This window comes from Mercenaria mercenaria, chromosome 11 (genome assembly GCF_021730395.1).
Source record: "Mercenaria mercenaria strain notata chromosome 11, MADL_Memer_1, whole genome shotgun sequence".
Classification (NCBI taxonomy): domain Eukaryota; kingdom Metazoa; phylum Mollusca; class Bivalvia; order Venerida; family Veneridae; genus Mercenaria; species Mercenaria mercenaria.
The window spans coordinates 63,777,938-63,801,156 of record NC_069371.1 but is presented as its reverse complement, the minus strand read 5'-3'; the positions used below and the strand labels follow the sequence as shown (position 1 = coordinate 63,801,156).

The 23,219-nt window shown below is 33.7% G+C and overlaps 1 protein-coding gene across 1 annotated transcript in view; it reads left to right on the top strand.

Moving 5' to 3' along the window:
- LOC123531910 (phospholipase A and acyltransferase 1-like) overlaps positions 1 to 22,447 on the top strand; it is a 78,269-nt gene extending 55,822 nt beyond the window's left edge. The window contains exons 5-8 of the mRNA XM_045313210.2: positions 12,547 to 12,682; positions 18,375 to 18,457; positions 18,987 to 19,089; positions 22,286 to 22,447. Coding sequence (XP_045169145.2) covers positions 12,547 to 12,682; positions 18,375 to 18,457; positions 18,987 to 19,089; positions 22,286 to 22,318 — 355 coding nt within the window. The 3' untranslated portion in view covers positions 22,319 to 22,447. The remainder of the gene's footprint in view (positions 1 to 12,546; positions 12,683 to 18,374; positions 18,458 to 18,986; positions 19,090 to 22,285) is intronic.
- The last annotated feature ends 772 nt before the right edge of the window (positions 22,448 to 23,219 follow it).

The following is a 23,219-nucleotide window of genomic DNA, read 5'->3' as shown; positions in this document are numbered from 1 at the left end:
AAAGTAGTAAAAACGTATTGTTGGAAGAAAATGTTGTGTCTAAAAAGTGCACTCATTATTTGTGTGATATTTAACCATTTTCTAGAAAAAAAGTCAATATGAACGCCTTCGTATTCATATAAATGGTTCACCAGCTTGCTAGAAAACATTTGAGGTAGTGAAATTAGTAAAATTATATGTTTGCGTCATTTATTATTTTTGAAATTTTATTATATTATTAACAACACTAAAAGTACATTTAATTTTAAAACAGTACTGTATTAAATAAAATTTTACGGTATTTGTCAGGATATTAGGCAAATAGGGAATGTCTGCTAACTGTTTTTTCTTCAGTATATTCTGGCAATTATATCAGATCAAGCGTAATGGAAACATACTGCTAAATCATTTTATCAGTGCTGCAAAATTGTGTGACAACATCAGTTTTAACACATATTTGTTTTGGAGACATCACCGAGATGAACCGGGATGTTTACTCCTAAATAAGGTCTTTGTCTCTAAGCATGAACATTCCGGCTCCCATTAAGATTGTTTCAGGAGCAAAAGACCACCAGATTAATATTACAAAACAAGTATTAAGGCCTATGTTATTTTGAAATTATGAATTAGATGGGTGGGGTACATGATATTATATCTGAGAAATTTCGGAGTTATTGTAAAACAAATTTTATTCCAATGTAACAATACATTAAAACCATGCAGTGCTGAACTCTTGCTTTAGTTAAAAGACTAAAGTGGGAAAAGTTATCTGAATATGTTCGGGTCACAATTTTCGGGGTAAGTATTCTATATCATCAAGCATAAATGCGAAAAAGTATAACATACATAGTAAAGCTGAACTATCCGTGTAAATGAGCTGAGAGCTATTTTTCTATTTCCATTTATTACTTTTCTAACAAGCACATTACAATTAACCAGGTGTCGGTAAAATTTGTCATTTTTGTGCACATGCCTTTACACAATAAAGAAGTCCCAACTATAAGTATTGTGTGCGAGAAGGGCCTGAGCGCTTGTACGTAATGCGCATTTACAGGGAGTGTATTGCTCAGATTATAATATATTAAATATATATTTGACTTTATCGTAAGCCCGCAAAGTGCACCAAAAATAGCAGTATTAATTCTGTAATAATATTTATTTACAAGCGTAGCCTATCTCAAACAAATGATTGACAAATGATATCGGGAATTCTAACTAGCCTTTTAGAAAGCTGCATTTTCAAGTACCTGATATTTTCCACTTTGGTCAAAAAGCATTTTTTACAATACATTTTTGTAGATAGTGACCGGCTACTGAAGGAATATCACGGAAATAAAAATACGCTGCACCTACGGAATGCTACAACCTACTAAACTTCAAAGTTTAAGTTTTTACTTTAATAAAAATTGAAAAATAAACTAGAACTCTTTAATAAAAATCAAATAGATCGTTTCGGAAGTGTTAGAGAGTGAGAAAGCAAACATGCGTAGTATTTAGCATGGATGATTTTGCACTGGGGTTATAGGACTCGTCCCGAAAAGTCCGGTTCGTCAGCCGCGTGTTAGTTAAATGAATGTTTACAGACTTCTATCCGCATGACGCCTGGCATAGCGGTAGGAGTTGGGAGGTAGTTGGCTAGCACAATAAAGGTGTCTCATAAGCCAATTTGGCTGTCCCTTTCAATAAGGGTGACATTATAATAAAAATAAAAAGAGACCTTTACCTTAATACAGTAGGGATATGTTTGTTTTACATGTAACATCAAAGCATTAACCCCTCGTGAAAATATTATGCATGTGGCGTTCACTGTATATGTATAATTGTAATATTATACTTTGACGTTACACTGATACAAACAAATACCCTTTTGCATATTCATTTATATAAAAATAAAAACAAGCAAACAAACAACAACGGGAAAAATGTTTATCTATTTTATTTTGTTGGGTTTAGAGTAACATCAAAACGATACAATTAACTTTTTCTGTTTTTTTTTTTTTTTTCGTTTTTTTTTATGAGGAAAACCTCCAGGTGCCCCAAACATTTTTTAACATTCTAACATTCTAAGTCAGCGACCTTGGTCATCCGGTCACGGAGGCATCTATGCAGAAGTAATGTTTGAAATATTTACCATTATGCAATTCTCACGCTGATTTTCATTCCTGTGAAGTGAACAATTATGTCTACGTTTTTCTTTTGCAACTATTAAACTTATATATTCAATTAAGTCCCGATAATATAAATGATACTGTCAATGATATTTACCGCCTGAAATTACAAATGGTTTGTCGAATACACCATACTTTTATTACAAAAATATACACACCACGAGGGTCGGAAAGCACGAAATTTACGTTCTTGAACGTATATATGAAACGTCATGCTTGAAATGTAAATAAAGGAATAAAAGCAAATTTTTACATGTTCGTGGAAAAGATCGAACTGTGATTGTCGATGTTTCCGGTACAGAATATATATGAACGTATATATACGAGCCGTTTCATCTTATGGGTCTTACAGGAACATTGTAAGCGATTGTTTATTTATTTTATATATGTTCTAGTAACCTCTGACACTGATTTCGAGGACAAGCCGTATTTGTGACACATACATGTCTATTGTTGGGCTGTAAAAACATAGATCCAAAATTTAAACTAAAAGCTATATTGCATAACTTCTTCGTCATTTCTGTGCATAGAATTCGGTTGCTATTTCGTAAGAATATCAGAAAATTGCTGGAAATAAAACATATCTTTGAAAGTCCCGATCTTTCATCATTTTTTTGGTTGGCGTATGTTTACAAATTTCATGTTAGTAGGCCGTCATGTCCAGGAAGCCGTGTAAAGTGATAATTTTTAAGACACATTGGTTTCATTTTGTAATTGTGAGTGATCGTTACGTGATCAGAAAGATCGGACAGTGGAATGTTATAAAACTTTATAGATTAGAAAGTGAATCGCACTATACAATAAGGAATTCTAAGGTAAAATACTCCTTTTACTTCGTTCACTGAAGAAACATGGCGGACATGTTTTTGTGTGATTTGTGTAACCCAGTTTGAACGACGTTTTCTTAGAAAACTAACGCTCAGCACATTTACACTGACATATTCTTGATTGATGAATATGTATATTGTATAGATATTAGAGACTTACAGTACCAAATACTTACCCCGAAAATTCCTGTGCATTTTCCTCTTGTGCACAGTTGGGACATGTTTTTAGTGTCATTGATACTTTATAATTTACTCGGAGATACATTTTTTTATTATTATTAGTTTCCTTTTTGAACCCCATGCATTTCTCGCGTTGTTACGACAATCTCAGGTTTACACAGGAATTTTGCATGGTCAAAATAACATAGGCCTTAATTCGCACCTTTTTGCCACCATTTAACGCACAGCATCACTCTAGATATTGGTGAAACTCATATGTTCCAATAATCCATAACTGGAATTGGTTTCTTTTTTATATCGATCAAATTGCAAAATAGAAAATGGTAAAAATGTGATTTTAAGAAAAATGATCAAAATTTTATGACGTTAAATGGGCAAGTTATGAATATATGCATTCTATCAATATCAAAACTTTTATATTAGGCAAAACAAAATAAAATACGAATACAATGCACTCGTTTCCAAAGTGTATGAATTCGGAATTTTCCGTATTCTATTGTTGAATTACCCCCATCAACTTTCAGAGCTGTTTTACATTTACGGAAGTTTTGCCAAAATTACAAACTGAAATTATTCTACAACAAACGAAAGAATGACATTCTGAAAAAGTACTGGATTTTAAGCTTTTTTCCACACCAAAATTCGCGAATTTTCGAAACTTATTACTAAATTATCATGAAAACTTTATTTTATTGGGATAGATGTCGATAATAAGCAAGGATAAAAAAATATTTATGCACAAAAACAGCTCTATGGAATAAAGAAAAGGCAGTTTATATTTGTTGGCGGCCATTTTGGCGACTCCTGGGTTTTCTAGAACCACACCATGACGCTATACCACAACCATTGATTTTGTCGTATTGAACATGCTGAAGATATTCCTCTAAACATTTCTAGAAATTATTCTCTGGGCCTGTCGTGCACACAAACAATCATACAGGGACTTACAGCCCGTCTTCTGGCGTTAGCGTTTTTAAGTTTACACGACTTTGCTTCTTTAACCTCTTGATGAATCATCTCCAAACTTGCTCAAAAACATAATAAGATATACCTTTAAATGACTGATTTTTATTTACGGCGTTGTGCATCTTCATCTTACTTGGTCTGGATCATCGTTATAAGGTCATATTCCAAATGTGTTCAAGAAGGGACACTGGGACCCTTTTACTGGGCACTAGAGCTGAAAGTAGAAATATCATTGATTGGCCTCTCTAATGAACAGTTAGATGGATCTCTGTCAATCTACGTCTGTAGAATCATTATGTGTCTTATGCCAACTTTAATTTGCACTTTGCCCCTTTTAGGGTCTGCTAGAGCTCGAAATAAAAATACCTGTAACGTCTTCTTCTGATCCTCTTGAAGAACCTTCTTCCAACTTGGTTTGTAGCATCATTGTAAAGCCCCCTTCTAGCTATGTGGAAACGGGGCGTTTGGACTAGGTTAGGGACCACAAGAGCTGCACATAGAAATAGGTTTAAATGACGTGTTCTCATCGAAATTAGTTTTAGTATCATTTTAAGGTCCTCTTCCGTTCCGTTTAAACGTGTGTGTTCAGCCCGTTAAGGATGTACGAGCGTTTTTTTTCAGGATATCCGCCATTTTGAAAAATGTTTCTTCTAATATTGCTTTCTAACAAAAGTTTTGCCAAAAATTAATGCTAAATCATTAAAATATGGCTAAAAATGTACCATTTAACCAAATATATTATGCTTTTTGCGAAAATTTAATTTTGACTGGCATTTGCCTAAAATTAACGTAAGATTTACAATGGGGTAGGGGTAGGTAATTTCAAATATTTCTTAAAGTAGATCAGGTTTGGTTTTGATATTTTTCTGACTGATGCATATAATGTTAAGCTATAAATAAAATAAAAGTTTTCAAGATAGCACTTTATATTATCTAGAAAATATAGATTAAAACAAATTTTTTCTTAATAAATCTCTTAGATGCACGGTGACCCCAACTTGTTTTCTTTTCATTTTGAAGCATTTTTGTGTGTCTTTAATGCTGCAAAATATTTTGAAAATCTTAACGTCAGAATTTTTTGTGTAGATCTAAATACGTTTTTTTCCATTAAAAATAATGTGGATGGGGTAATCATGTCAACATGTAAAAATTAAAGAGACTATTTAGTGACATTTATGCTTATATAATACTGAAATCACCATGTATTCATATTAACCTGTAAGACCTGAAATCCCTGTAAGATTATGTAGGATATTATATGTTTTATATAGCACCACCATTTTTCTAATTTTACAAAATTTCAGAAATGCTTAAGCAGTGGGTGAAGAAAATGCCCTATAAAATTAGTACGAGTTCGGTGACCTATGTTTTTTCTGCTCTTGTTTGTTTTAGAAATTAATGTTCTTCAAGCTCACAGAGTATAAAAAATTCTTAACGTTAGAAAAAATTCGCTCGTACATCCTTAAAAGACCCGCTAGACTTAAAAAATAAAAGACCTTTTGAATGACATCTTCTGACAAACCGCTGGTTGGATCTTCATTAAATTTTTAAACTTGATCTTGGTTTGTTGCATTGTTCATATTTAGGTGTTTAGTCCTGTATAGATTCCAAAGAGCTACAATTAAACATATTATAAACGACCTCTTCTCATGAATCATTTAATGTATGTTCATCAAACTTGGCCTATAGCATCACTGTAAGTTCCTCTCCGAGTCAATTTCAAATTGGGACATTTTGCCCAATAAAGGATGCTTGAACTAAAGATAGAAAAGAACATTTTAACAACTTTTCATCAACGATTGATTGATCACCTCCGAACTGAGCCTAGCATCGTCGTATGGTCCTCTCTCAAATAAGTTAAAATGGTTCAATTTGGTCCCTTTTACGGGTCAACCAGGGCTAAAAATCTCAACATACTCGTGTTACCCTGGTATTTCTGTACAAAATTCTTACTCACATCTATAAGACTTTATATGCTATAATACCGACATGTAAAAATCAGACTGTTTAAAACCGAATATCAAAATCTAGAAACAAATATATACCCTGTTTATCGATTTTCAATATATAATTCTTTATTTCAGTCTCATCAGTGTACAACATATATTACATAATATACATAATAAGATATCAATAAAATGCACACCACCACTCTATAAAAGAGTTACAAGAGACTTATAACTAAAACATATCAGTATTACTTTGACTATTATGTAAAACACCATGTTAAAAGAAAGATGTAGTTGCTAATAAGCTCAAACAAAATGTTGAGGCATGCCCATAAAACCATATATAAGAAAACAGCCAAATTAAAATTAAGCGGTACTGAAAAAAAGAAGATTTTATCTCATCAAATTGTTGATGAGCAAATTAGCACCCACCTCTTATAAAAAATTATACATGAAAATAAAACAATCATTTAAATATCAAGAGCTATCCACAAGGCAGCTTGCTCCACTATTTAGCAATTTGAAGGTAAAATAAATTTATTTCACAATAAAGACGTCTACTTACATACTAACACTATGTCTATAAAGAAAGCATCCGGGAACATGACCTTGACCTTATGTATAGTGTCCCTAGACCCCTCTTATACCCCGTTTGCATGCTGGACAATATTTATGTAAATTTATCAATAGCATACAAGCAATAGCAACAAATATATAAACAAATATTTTCCTTGAAAATAATCTAAGTATAACACCTTGGTGACCTTGACCTTAAGTATCGGCCCAGACCCTGCATATATAATTTGCATGCGGAGGAATGTTAACACGAAGTTTAAGCACAAAGGACAAAGAAAAACAAAGGTTGTCGAAAAAAAAACTTAGACAAAAAGGGCACTAGGAGAGTAGCACATATTTTCTTCGAACAGTGGAGCTAAACATTTTATTTCATTTTCTTAATTTTTTTTACAGAGGTAAACAATTGTAAAAGTGTACCTTAGCATTATTTACAAAGGTAAAATTGTCTTCTACTTAAAATATCACTACAGGTTTTGGCACATCTTCTGACTAACGATGGATATTTGAACAACACAATAAACTGTTCAGTTTCTGATAAAGCAAGGAAATTAGATTCGGCATTCAACGCATGGTGAAATAAAGTCTCCCTCAAATCATCATACAAGCTACAACTAAGAATTACATGTTTTTTTTGTTTCTACAACATCACAAAATGGACATTTTCTATCTTCTAGACTTAAATTTTCGTACCGGCCTGTTTCCAACCTTATAGGTGCAACACCACAGCGAAATTTACAAAATGCTGACCTATATTGCAATGGCATTATCATTATACAATAACTTTCTACACAAAAACCGGATTTCAACATACAGTAAGTTCTAAGCTTGTTCCGTCCTCTACCAGACGTACTGTCAATTCTGTTAATAGAGTATGCCCAATTGTGTACAATTTTTTCCATTGATATCTTCACAACATTTTCTAGGACAACTCGTTTAGACACATGGTTATTTATGCCACAGTAGTTGTTTAAATTACATTCAGTTAGTATATTTCTAACATAGAAAAACCAATTCTTACATGACACACGTGATTTAGAAATAGCCCATTATGCAATTCGCTTGTTAATTCTATCCGCAGATGTATTACAAAGACGCACCCAAAAATTTGAAACAGTTTTAAGTTGACGAACTACAAGGGGCTGCCAAGCCATCTTTCCAGCAAGTGCTGCACTAGGTGTATATTTACTAACACATAAGAAGAAACGCATGGCTCGATTATGCACTTCGTCAATACAAGAGTATGACCGATAACCCCATATAGCTGCCCCATAGTTGATTACCGGTCAAACAAGTGTATCATACAGTTTAGACTAGATATCATAAGGCACCCCTCCAATGGCTTTACATTTAGCAATAACTAGTACAAGCGCACGACTTGCACTTTGAGCTACTGCTTTTGCAGTTACATCATAGTCAAGAAATTCATTTAAAACTATACCAAGATATATATACTTATCTACAGTATCGACAATCACATTACCACACATAAAAATACAGTTTGATCTTGGAACAGACACAGGTCGAAAATGAATAACTTTACTTTTGCCATTATTAATATTCATATAATTGGTATTACACCAGTCATTTAAAGCATTTAATAAAGTGTGCAAGTCATGTGCATTTTCAGCTAGTAAAGCTATGTCATCTACATACATCGGAATACAAATATTTTCATTTTCAAACGAGACACCAATCGCCAGAGACTTTAAATACAGTGCTTAGTCATGAATATACAAATTAAACAATATGGGTGACAACATACATCCTTGTCTCAAACTAGTTTGTACACTGAACCAGTCTGTCTTAAAGGAATTAACCCTAACACAAGCATAAACAGATGAGTAGAGTGATTTCACTGCTGTCACCATTTTCCCTGAAATACCGATTTCTAGCAGCTTTACCCACAGCTTCTCTCTATTAATACAATCATAAGCTTTTCTGAGATCGATGAAGGCGGAAAATGTAGATTTATGCAATTTCTTCCTGGTTTCAATCAAATTAGTAAGTGACGGAAAGTTCGTACAATTGTACTATACGTTTTTTTCTCTAAACCATCTGCTCATCCACAAGCCTGTCGTTACCCTCAACCCAAACATTATAACGATCATTTAGAACAGTACAATAGATTTTATACATGGAAGATGCAAGGTGCAATTCCTCTGTAGATAAAGGATCTCTGGTCAGCGGAACCTGATTTGGGAATTGATTGATAATAGACTTTCCCCATATTGTCGGTACAATGCCATTACTAAAACATATACTAAAAAGTGAAAGTAAGAATATAATTGCTGTATTATTCTTTAAAGCTTCTGAGGGTATGTTATCTGGACCCTGAGCTTTACCGTATTTAGCTTTATCAACGGCCTTTTTTACTTCAAGGATAGAAAAGGTTCATTAAAGGGAATTCCTATAGTTTTTTATGCGCATCTTTCTGCGCAGCCGACACTTTCTATGGAAAACTGAACTGAGGTCAACATTTGTTGTAACATGTTACAGACAATCTTAAATATGAGGAATCTTGAATGAAATAACATTTTTGATAAGTTTTATCAGTAATCAAATGCTGGTACTGGTTTATGTTGTATTAACAAGTATCATGCCTGACAGATATCTTGCTATTTTTGTGGTTGAGTTTTCACATCGCATTTTAGTACAAAGACTGTGTTATTCATCTAATGTAAAATAATTTACTTAGTACTGATAAGACAATATCACCGTTCAGATTATTTAGTACTCAATTATAGAAAGAATTAAGAATTTTTGAAACTTTTTTTTAACTTCTAGCACACATACTTGTAATTAATTTGGCCAGGATCGCGCCACTTTCCGTTTGAACAGGTGTTGTATTCTAGCGGTCTTAACATAAAATTTAGCCTGGTGACCCATACATTTTTAGCCATTTTTATGCTCACAGTACAATTATCTATACACAAGAAAAACAGGAAAAAATCTATGAGAGAGATTTTTCAAAATTTAAAAAAATATTCTTCAATATGGGTATTTTTCATTGAAAAAAGTTCACAAAAATAAATATAAACAATATTTTTTTCTTAATTTGTACCCATTATTGTAAGGATAGAGAATTACAAATATGACTATGATATCAAATATGTATATAATAAAATCTGTAAAAAGAAAAAAAAACCTTGTTGCGCGGTCTTGATGTATGTTTTGGTTGGTATTTATAAAAAAGCAGAAAATTATGAAAATGTTGAAAAATCGCTGGCAGTTTCAGCAACAGTAGGTGTGTTCAAAACAATTTTTCACAAAAACAAGCCGGGTGACCTATTGTTTTTATTTGCTCATTGTATTCAGCACAAAATTTCCTATCATACATGTGAATTTAAAAAAAATTCTATGAAAGGAAAAAATCTATAGGAATTCTTTTTAAATGGTAAAAATACATCACTAGATCTAGTACCATTTACGTTGGAGGCAAAGTCAGAGTTAGAAACATTATCATTATGGAACAAAGAACTAAAGTCTGACTGCCATTTATGCAGTACGTCTGTAAGTGAACAAGAAATATTACCATTATTCAAAACAACTTCATTAGGTATGCTCTGTTTTTTACAATGCCAAACACCAACTTTCCCAATACTTTTCCAAAATTTAGTATTATCAACATTGCACTCAGTAAGAAGTTCTTGTTGCATGTTATACCAGCAGAACCGCTTAGCTCTTTGCACTTCACGGTCGAACAATTTGCGAATACTAACATACTCTGATTTACACCTTACTTTTTCTGCTCTTTGCTTACTCTTCACCCACAACCGTTCTGCATTACAAATATTAGACCATAATTCTGTTAGTCTTTCAGACCACCATGGCTTTCCTGGTCGTCGTTTTTTATTATTTAAACCCGAATTAACAGTTTTGTATGGGAGTTGATTATACATGTTCTGTTTTAAAATAATACACCATTCATTGTATACAGAGTCAATAACATCCTGGGTTCTCATACCTTGCTCCAACTCATCGATAATCGCATTTACTTCTGCAAGTACATTATCGTTAAGGAAATCAACAGGTACATTAGTTACATCAAATTTATCATAAGGTTCAAACGGCAAAGTTTCATTAACAGCCGTGTTGGTACAAAAGTCAGTGATTTTCATACTTGTTCCTGCAAAAAGAGAAATATTCTCAGAGTCATTGATTAACTCTGTTGTACGTATCACAGAAAAATCTTTAAATTTATTTAAACTGTCTTGACCAGTTATACAAAAATCAATGACAGAGGACCCCTTTGCAGATATAGAGGTTTAATACATATGTTACTATATACAGTAACAAAAATGAATGTGTTTTCAGTAGGTTATTGCTTTCATGCACTCATTATCACTTATCGGCCCGGGCCGAAAACTCATAATCATAATCCGCCCGGTGGGCACGTGCGCGTGAAAACAATAGCTACATAAAACATCATCATAGACGTCATAATGGTCTGTCACAGGTCTACACGTTAAACCGTTATTTATCGCAGATCTGTTAGATCTAAGTACTATGCTTTGCTTAAAATTAGTAATAAAACAGAGCATGCACATATTTACTTTGGAGCCAGAGTTCCGAATTTCAACAGTGTTCGAGTATGCGTTGTAAAACAGCATGATTCGCACCAATTTCGACGATGTTGCGAGTTTCTTCTCAGTGAAAATGTTATGACTGCTTTTCATAAACATAGATCTAGATATCTAGATTCTAGCTATTGTTAATAAAATTGCAGTTTTTCTTTAACGAGCTGGCTCAAATTATGTGTTGTTCCATATTTTAGAATGGCGAACCATTGATGAGTTTGATTGATAGTAGATCTATCATACATTATGAATTTACTTAGCTTCTGACCGGCAAGAAATTCTGCAGATCTAGATCTACTTTGTCTAAATGTGCAAGAATAAGTTTACTGTAGTACACTCACTTATGACCCCAAATTGTTTAATTGCTTCCGGCTACGAATAAACACAAATTTTGAGACAAAAGTACCCCAAACTATTTAGCCATTGAAATCTAACGACAGGAGTTGTAATTCTACCCCCTCCCCCCACCCCCACACACACTTGAGAAGTGCAACAAATCATATGTATTAAAGACATTAATACACGCAAGAGCCTGGCCGGGAGGTGATAATCTGCCCGAAATTCATAATGGCCCGAGGGCTAAAGCCTTTAAAAGATGAGTCTCTGCAATTGCAATTATATCAAAGTTACATTTTAGAACACAATTTGAACGCAATAGATATTTACTAGTATCAGTATCACAGTTATTGTTCCATCCGCGTACATTCCAAAACCCGACATTTAACTAAAAATCGCGTCTGCCAGTCATGCTACCTCCGTGCTATTTCCGTATCTTCTGTTGCCCCATCTATTGCGCCTGTTCTGTCTCGACCAATTATCTGAGCGAGAATAGTCGTTACTGTTTTGCCTGTTGTTATCGCGATGTCCGTTATTATGATGATGATGATTCTCCCTAGAACCGTTTCTATCACTTGGACTACGGGCATCACTATCACGCTGACCAGCCCTGACAACACGATTACCCTTCACAGATAGATTATGCTGTTTTAATGCACCATGAATGGTACGAAAATTTTATGACATGAGACGTTCAGATTTGGATTAGTCATGGTCACACTTTTCACAAACGATTTTGATAAGACGAGACGTTCAGCGGTACAACTAAGTGGTTGAAAACTTTGGAATTTACTGTAGAAAAGCTAGAAATAACAGCGAAATTTGCGATTCAAATAATGAACCATGGTAGACTTCTAATATGCGAAAACCTGCTTCTGTCGTTCAAACGGCATTATTCAGGTGAATGTTTCATGACATAATTATATATTAAGAATATTGTGAACATTAGGTATGGGACAACCATTCAATTTAATTATTTTACTTACAGAATCATGCCTTTACCGAAAGAGCAGATAGCTGAAAAGGCCAATAGTTGTCTGGGTGAGGTAGGCTACAATGTCTTAACAAACAATTGTGAACACTTTGCCATGTTATGTAGATATGGCAAAACAATGAGTAACCAGGTATGTATAGGTAAATATAGTATTAGCATATGTCTTATAAATATTACTGCTGATTCTAACACGATCCGCAGCAATAGCTATATAAACATATAGCGAAATCGCCTATACATGAATCTACGATAAAATATGGATGGCTGTTACATTTCACTCCCCTATGATTGTGACATAAGAGAATCAACTTCAGTTCCATTACATACGAATTATTTCAGGGCCAAACGGTTGAAAACAGCATTTCAGAAGACATAAATATGATAAAAAGTCATACTGACTTATGTTAGAACCGTAAAACACGTTTTGATCTCTACGAGCGAATTCAATTAGCTAAATTATGATTCAGCGGTGACGTCATAAATGTATGACATAAAGTATGACGTCATATTGATGTGACGTCATATAAAAGTTAAGCTCGTAACTCGTAACACAGGGTCAACTCGCCTAATTTGATGATTTTGTTCATAATTAGTTTGCGAGTTGTTAGATTACTAATTTATAAATACTTCTCAAAATTCTGATAAAAAAGAAACAAATATCTATACGTTCCATTGGCTATGCAACACTTTCTAACCATAGGGGGTAAATTGTAACAGCATATGACCCGAATGACGTATTACGCTGAAAATGTAGTACTGTAAAATGCGAATTATTTGCGTTGTTAGAATCGAAATAATAAATATGTTCCAATAAATTTATCAATTAATAAAACATGGGCAGTCGTTTGGATGCGAATAGTTAAATCACTCGTGCTACGCACTCTTGATTTAATTATTACGCATCCAAACTACTGCCCATATTTTATTAACTGATAAAATATAGGAACAGATTTATTATTTCTTAAATCTGAAAAGTTTTACGAATTAACTTGCTAGTGATGACAGACACAAGATCATATGTATTTCAAACTGGTCATGAACAAAAATGGAGAAGATTCGTATTATCGCTTGTACATTGAACATGTATAAACCTTACAGAAAAGACAATTAAATCAATAATAAGGTCTTTTAGAAGCACGAAGCAACAGAATAATAAGTCCAGTTTGATTGCGTTTACAAATGTATCCTTTCGAAATAAAGAACACATTCAAGAGAGCAAACTAATAGCAGACAGTTTGAATGAGTTTGTTGACAGCTTGCACATCGAAGCTATAACGGCAAAATATTATAGGCAGATTGCTTCAAAAGTCCAACAAGTACATTTTAGTTTACTACTGTTTGCAGATCAAATTGCCTTTTCAACGTTTTTCAAATCGATAGAGTTGCATGTTTACGTCACAAAAACTGTGAAGCTGAAGCTATTTTTGGAGTAACCCTGACAGGTTAACTCCGCCTCATCCGCAATAAATAATTCATTCACCTTGTCGTGAAACCTTTTTCTTTATCTTGACGTCACACAAAGCGCGCGCTCGTGATACTGTAGGCCTACATGTGAATTTATCTACTAGATCTCGATCTATTGATATGAAGTCGTTAAAACACTATTTCAGTTATTAAAATACTGGCAGTTGATAAGCCTAGTCTCCATTCATGGAGGAACCAGTTATAGACTCATATAAGTCAAAATAATTCGATGTTTAGTTTGTTTTATATTTGTGACAGCCACTCCAAAAGCACCAAAATAATTGAGGATAAATAACAGCACACCGGCATGTAAAGTTATTGGTTTTATTGCTTGCACTTTATGTGTAATGTTAATTTATCGAATACTTAAACAAAATCAGCATTTAAACCCAAATCTAGCGATGACAATTTCTTTCGAGTGGAGAAAATAACTCGTAACTGTTTCCTAGGATCGCGTCAAATTAGTTAGACTACGACGCGACTTTTTTCAACTAAAGAGGCATGGTCGGTTCCGAGATTCGAACTCATGCCCTTCAATCAATGATGAGCGAATCCAACAACTGGAGTCTGGCACGTTTTGTAATTATAGTGAAAACTTCTCACGAGATATATTATTTAAAAGAAAAGGTACTGAAATTTAGGTTGAAAAAGGCCTGTAATGTGTAAGAGGAGGGTGTTCTTTCACATCCACGCTACCTAAATGTAGTGTGCATTGTGGCAGGATTAATTTAAATTCTTAATGATGATTAGATCTGGTGCATCTGTTACAATCCTCCAACAGTATTTATGAGGATTTAAATCATCATTTCTCAGTGATACAGCCTAAGTAAACAAGTTCATTCAGTATTTTACTCGTATCGGAAAGGCGGAGTTACCTGTATAGACGAGATCCAAAAATAGCTTCAACATCGCTGCTTGTGTGACGTAAAGGTACAAGTCTCTCGATTTAAGAAAAGGCGAAAGGGCAATTTGATCTGCAAACAGTAGTAAAACAAAAGTATGCAAAATATAGACAGAAAACAAGTCAAAAATAGGGATACCGCCTTGAAACGGTAAGGAACCTAAACGTGCTTCGGGCATGCCAACCTCACACTTACCCTATTTACAACAAGTTAGACAACACAATGCAATGTAAATAAAATCATTCCGCGTTGAAAAACAAGTGAAAAAATAACAGATCATATTAAGTAAAACATAAAATTATGGTCATTCTAAGGTATAATTACACCAATGTACTCAACAAATTGTCTAAAGTCAGAACACAAGAGCCTAACTTTTAAGGGCAGGACTAACAAAGCTGTTATTATTTACAAAATTCCACTCCCTCCGTCGGTTTTTTTTGTGTGTAGGATTGAGGAGAAAAGCATCAAGCAGTCTTACATTTTATTAGTCATCGCACCATCAAAGGAAAGCGTATCGATTAACTGACGAGGGGTCAGTTTACAAATATGCACTGTGCTTCACGATTTTCTCATTGTAAACTCTTTTGATAAACTTTTTAACACGTTATACCAATATATGATTAAAATAAGGACTATATTGAATTATCTGAATTTTATAAACTACATCTCCATAGTCAAGATAGTATTCCGGATGTGTAAGAGCAAGTTTGAAGAAGTTTATCGTAATAATATACATACATGGAAACAAAGATAAATATCAAACAGGGAATGCCACGCACCAAAAGCGCAGCCTCCTCCTTCTGTTTTAAAGTATAAAAATATCAAAACTATAAAAATATTACGTTATTATCCTCGTTAAGTGTGTCAGCAAGTCGAAGAAAGGCTTATCCATCCGAAACATAACTTAAAATCTTGTTTATTTTGTGACTTCTAATAAAACCTGTTAAGAGCAAAATAATGTATAGAAAATGCATTTTAGTATAAAAAATCCATTCGCATTTTACTGATTTGTAAATTCCTCCGCCCTTTGCTCGCTTCAGTTAAAACGATTGCTTATATATTGCAATGAAAACATTAGTCCTTACCTTACTATTTGACCTCTGCGTGGTATTATCAAATGTGCTAACAGGCATTTGTGTACAAAATAACTCGGAGAAAATACAGCCGAGAACGACTCTTGAATTAAAATCATGTGTCCGCAGTCTTTACCTTAAACTACTCCCATTTCTGGGAATTCAGTGAAAGTCCTTCCTGAAAGAACGGATTAGATCCAGTAATTCTAATAAATGCTTCAGTCTCAAACCAGAAACTTCGAAACTCAAAATTTCACAAATTAAAGGTCAGTTGACTTTTAAACAGTCTTCGTAAATTTCCGCACAAAATGCTCAAAAGTGAGCTTTTGCGATCGCCCTGTGTCCGTCGTCCGTCGTCGTCAACAATTTGACTGTTAACACTCTAGAGGTCACAATTTTGGCCCAATCCTAATGAAACTTGATCAGAATGTTACTCTCAATAAAATCTTGGATGAGTTCGATATTGGGTCATCTGGGGTCAAAAACTAGGTCACCAGGTCAAATCAAATGAAAAGCTTGTTAACACTATAAGTCACATTTTTGGCTCAATCTTAATGAAACTTGGTCAGAATGTTACACTTAATAAAATCTTGAACGAGTTTGATATTAGGTCATCTGAGGTCAAAAACTAGTTCACCAGGTCAAATCAAAGGAAAAGCTTGTTAACACTGTAGAAGCCACATTCATAACTGTATCTTCATGAAACCTGGTCAGAATGTTACACTTGATGATCTCAAGGTCCATTTTGAATCTGGGTCATGTAGGATTAAAAACTAGGTCACCAGATCAAATCAAAGGAAAAGCTAGTTAACACTGTAGAGGCCACATGTATGACCTTATCTTAATGAAACTTGGTAAGAATGTTAACCTTGATGATCAACAGTTCATATTCAAATCTAGGTCAGGTTGGCTAAAAAACTAGTTCACCAGGTCAAATCAAAGGAAAAGTTAGTTAACACTGTAGAGGCCACATGTATGACCTTATCTTAATGAAACTTGGTAAGAATGTTAACCTTGATGATCAACAGTTCATATTCAAATCTAGGTCAGGTTGGCTAAAAAACTAGTTCACCAGGTCAAATCAAAGGTAAAGCTTGTTAACATTCTAGAGGCCACAGTTATTGCTGTAACTTCATGAAACTTGGTCAGAATGTTAACCTTGATGATTTTAAGGTCAAGATCATATCTGGGTCATGCATGGTCAAAATCTAGGTCACTGGGTCAAATCAAAGGAAAAGCTTGTTAAAAGTCTAGAGGCCATATTTGTGACTGTATCTGCATGATACTTAGTCAGAATGTTAACCTTGATGATCTTTAGGTCAAGTTTGAATCTGGGTCATGTTGGGTAAAAAACTAGGTCACCGGGTCAAAGCAAAGGAAAAGCTAGTTTATACTTTAGATGCCACATTTATGACCATATCTTAATGAAACTTTTTTTTACACTGTTGTCGTAGCAAAAGTCATGGGTCTTACATACTGCGTCCAGTTCGTTGACAGGAGGTCCACAATAGTTATATCCTGGGAGTGTTAAACCCTTTTTAGGTAATAAAGGTAACATTGCTTTGTGAATATCTAAATTGCCCCCTGTACTTTTAACAAACTTTGATTTCATTCTTCTACAAGATGAACAGGTAGCCATTATCATTCTTTTCCCGTTTTTTGCTGTAACATAATGAGGATTTATATTATCAGTAAATCTTCTTTCTTTCAAACAATATATTTTATTTTGTAAACTCGTCTATATTATGTGTACTTAAATTTAAATCATACAATATCAAGACAAAACAAGTACACTTTGTGGATATTAGTGTTTATTTTTCATTAAAATGTTACAAGACAAAGTACCGTTGTATGATTTACTTTATAAAATACTAAAAATTAACAATCAAAGAGTAAATGAACAAACAATTATAAATTATTTTAATTAATAATGACATTTTCTTCCGTTATTTTTCTGTTTAATTGTTGTTTTCAATTTGAGTGGACCTTGGTTTTCATTTTATCCTTTCAAGCTTACGTCCATTAAAGATTTTCAGGGTACAAATGTACCGAGTTATATTTTTAAGACAGAAACTTAGGGTAAGATCAAAGTGTGCTTAGTGAATCGAGCAGGCTAATTAAAATTGAAAAAAGTGTCCCAGAAGCGGCATTTCTGATACTACTTTCGAATGTAGGTCATCTTGGCTCAAAAACTAGGTCACTAGGTCAAATTGAAGAAAATGCTTGTTTACACTTAAGAGACCACATTTTTGATCCAATCTTAATGAAAATTGGTCAGAATATTTGTTTCCATGAAATCACTATGTCAAACATGATTACACTGTTATGGTGTGTTTATCAGGTGAGCGACCTAGGGCCATCTTGGCCCTCTTGTTTTATTCAGGTGCAAAAGTGTAAAGACTCGGCATGGGTCGCAGCAAGTGAAATACAGACGATGAATGAATTTTCACCAGCAGATGTTGAATGGTACGTATTCCTCTAACTAAGATGAATCCCCGAATAAAGAGTATCCATAAGCTAATTTTAAACAAGTAACTACAAGTCATTTTGAAAACATTATGCATAATTCTGATATAGTCCTAACGATGCTTTAATCAGCACGACGATATTTTGTTGACGTCACGTCAACGTGATACGTAGGGCCATGTACATGTACGCGTCGAGAATAGCGCTTTCAAATTTGTTCAAATATTTTACTTGAAAATATGTTTAAAACTATAATAATTTGCTTCTTAGTAACATCCTTAACTTGTAGCCAGATATATTTTTGCCATTCCTCACCACAGACCCTTTCGTCGGGGGATACCAATACATCGAATTTGCTTGTTTTACCCTGTAGCGCACTGGAGTTTCTCAAAAATAAAAACTTTGTTTTCCGTCTGTTTTTAATATCTCATTCGCATTTCCAAAATTATTAATGGTAGTGGCCCTAACAAATATGTGAGTGAACATGCTCATAATATTTCTAAATATATACACCTTTATGTCACTGCAGCTTGCTGTCCTCAAAGTTTCTTTCAATATTGGTGTGTGGGACAATGTTATTGAAAGTCGCAGATGCGGTAAGACAAACGATGAGAAAAGCATCAAGCAAATGCGTAAGAATAGTATTTTTTTTTTCTTATTTAGAACATATTATTTTACAGCCCGTGTTTTTTTAGATATGATGCGCACTATGATGATATCAAGAATATTTAAGCGTGTTTGCCCTACTCCAGAGAATCCAACACAATTGCTTTTCGGCAGGAAACCTCGTCTCAGTTGTCTCGATCAGAATTTATATCTTATAACTGTTGGCTCATTTATGACTAATCTACTGAAGCTTTATGTCAGGAACACTTGACATTATATTGTTTACGTAGACTTCAACTTCATCTTGTACATCTTCACCTGTCGACTCTCCATACGTTCGTGACAACGACTCTACATGTATTTCCCTGCTGTTTACGACAAATGAACAACAGATTTCTGACGTCTCAACAATAACCTCTAACTTCTCAATGGAGAATCACTCAAGTTGTTTGAGTTTACAGTTGTAACTTATGGTTTAATCGTGATCAGTTTCACATTCAAATGACTTACCAAAGACAAACTGATAAATTCTTTCACATGCGTACACAATTTCTCAATTTGCGCATACCTTTTATCAGTTCCGCGTAATCTACATATGCATGACAACAACACAATAGGTTACATACTTCAAAATTACATTGAAGCTGGACGAGGGTAAATACAAATATCAGTATAATTACACGAGCGGTGAGAATTCTAGACATATATGCCTTCGTCATGAACATAGATTTTCATTCTACTTTCATAAACTGCCGTCGGTGTGTATAGGCGCGTAGCAACAAATGGCTGCATTTTGAGACCACATATCTTAAGTATATCAGATTATAATAAAAATAGATTGTGGTACATGTACATACAAATATTCACAGATAAAAACTGCATTTACTCCTTTAGAATATGTCGGTATTTAGGAGAGTAGCAACACATGTTTATAAAATGCAGTGAAGTAGTAGCAGACATATATAAAATCAGGATTTTAGAAGACAAAGTATCCATCATTCTCTTAAGGTTAACCAATTTGCACACACATTTCTTTATCTGAATTTCGTCCTAAATTGCTGTGATAAGTCTAATGATGATGAAACATTAAAAAAGTTTTAAAAAAGGACCGTCAAGTTATATAAATGCCTTGTAGGGAAATACTTCATCCCGTTTTAAGCTACGTGTATTCACATACCTGATAGTCTAAGACCAATTTTTTAAAAATCCAGAATACCATCACAGAACTTTGGTTAAAATTATATCTAATATATATTTTTCTTTTTTCAGTTCAGGTTTTCTTTCCGATTCATTGCACGTACGGATAGCTAAGGTTTAACAACCTGGCTCCTTAATGTGCCAGATTTATAGGACTGATACCAAAACGTTTTTTTTTTCTGAAAAAACCTAGTGGCGGTATTGCTATGAAATCGCATAAAAGGTATTCCAAGGAAAAGAAAAAAGAAAAAACAAAGTTAACCTGAATTTCTATTGATTGCAAATAGACATTTTTATAGAAGTTAATTAAATGGCATTTGATTGAAAGTAAAATTTCAGTGAAGTAGCCAAACTTTATAGTGATGGGAGCCTAAGATGAAAAATATGCATAGACATAAGTAATATAGGCCATGAAGTTAACAAAGAAGCAGAAAAGGGATCAAAATGCAAACTTTACTTCTGAAGTAATGAAGCCAGACAAATAGCTATATCATGATCATATTTTGATAAATAAAAGTCGAGACAATGAAACTGAAAACCAATACGGATGTTCAGAACTTCTAGTACACAGGAATTAATAATACAAAAGAACAGATATGCAACTAAATATTGTCTACCATGTCTACCAACGAGTGTATCAACCTTAAGCTTTTTATTCACTAGTACTTCACAAACTTCTTGTACGCCATAACATTTTATAATTGATATCTACATGTGTAGTGGCACAATATTTGTTTTGTTTTAGAGCTAAGTAAATAGGCATTTGTAAAGTAAAAGAAATTTGAATACTTTTTGCGGAAATTGGAGTAACATTGCATAATTCTGCTAAGATACAGCGTTTTGGTACATGCGTTACTAAAGTATAATGCTAGTATGTTAAATTTTCGGCCTAATTGTGCATTATATAACCTAGATAGGATTTTTTATTAACATTAATTGAACATTTAATTTCTTAGGATTCCAACTGTTATTTCTAATAACATTGATACAGTTAACTGTTATATCAGTCAACCAAAGTATGTAAATTATTTGCTATTTCTCAAGGTTGTATTGTAATCACAGGCAAAGTACAAAATGTAGCACATGTGATGTACCCCATGCAATACATGTACTGCCAACATCCAATATCATGCAAAACTTACTTTACCTATAATTTTGCTGATGAAACAAGTTCTGGTTTTTCACAGTATGTCCACTGAATACATACGTTACCATATAAGGATATATTTGTAATCATTAATTAATATGTGGTCTTTAAAGTGAATACATGCATATCAAATACTGTTTTCATTGTAAGATGTTATGCCAGCAGGGTGTTATTTCTACCTCTTCACATATGTTTTGCAACTTTCTTGTGATAAAAAATAAAGTTAATAATTAGTTTATTTGAAAATCACTATTTAAGTTCAATTTATAGAGACTAACTGGATATTCTTGCTAATTTTTTACTGGATTTGATCAGTCAAAGCGTTAGCTGAATTACTTTGACAAGATGTGATATATCTAAGATAAAAGCTAGTAGACACAAATATTTGTTTGATTAAGATATGTAGTGGGTAACGTATGTTTATTTCATTATAATTATTGGCAAGTAGTGGCTGTGTTCAGTGTGCCATAACTTTTCTTTAATAATTTTGTGAAAAAATTCAGAGATGACTCCTCGCATGTTAAATATGTAAATAGCAATACAATTCAGGATTTCTAGAACATTTACACGGTCTCAGATTATGATATTTTTGTTACATGGACTACTTATTTCACGATCACTATTCCATGACAACCTACTTTTCCAGTTTATTACATACTTGTGTTGAGTAAAAGCTGATGATTTTACGAGGCAAAAACTGATGATTTTATGAGGCATGTCTGCCTAATATTAAAAGCATTTAATCAAAATATGTGTCTGCTCACGAACTTCTCCATTGGAAGTGACCTAGATAAATGTTTAGTAAATATGAGGTTGCATTTATTGCTTGTGACATGAATTATGTGTTACTTTTTACAAGCTGTTACTTTTTTTTCCAGAACGTACGCAGGAAGAAAGTCATTTTGAATTAGGAAAACGATGGATATGCTGCCAGCATTCCGATATTCTGTTAAGACATAAATCATCATATGTGACAGTTATGTACATAATTAGTGCTTTTGAAATATAGTTTACATGAATTAAAATTGTGATATTCTGCATTCTTTTGTTTTTGTACTTTTACAATTGTAGTAAATTTGTTAGACAAAAATAAGCCGCCAGCAGGAAAAAGAAGGGTTATGGGGCTTTTTCGCATGTAGTTTGGTCGTCGTCTGATTTCTGATTAATATCTGGAGAATCCTTTAGTGTGCAGTCGCCAATCTTTACAGAATTGCTATTATCAGCGGAAGATCTGTTTGGTATTAAGTAATGGTAACTGGTCGTTTCGACACCAGTTTGACAAGTTGTTTCGGCATCAAATATTGAAAGCCAGAATTTGACTACAAAGGGGGTTTGTTTATAATTGTTTCTATGTTGTTTTTTTAAATTTAGCTCACCTATATATTTCTTATAATGACAAGATGATCTTTTGTGATCACCCTTCGTCCGTCGTCCGTCCGTCCGTGTATCCGTCCGTCAACAATTTCTTGTATGTACGATAGTGGTTTCATTTATGATTTTGTTTCAACCAAACTTGCACACAACTTGTATCATCATAAGATCTTGGTTCCTCTTGAACTGGCCAGATTTCATTATGGGTTCCAACGTTATGGCACCTGAAAGGGCTAGAATTAGCTATTTTGACCTTGTCTGCACAATAGCAACTTCATTTATAATCTAATTTTAACTAAACTTGCACACAACTTGTATCACCATAAGATCTTGGTTCCTTATTTAAACTGGCAATATTTCTTTATGGATTCCAGAGTTATGGGTCCTGAAAGAAAGAAATAGCTATTTTGACATTGTCTGCAGAATAGCAGCTTCTTCGTT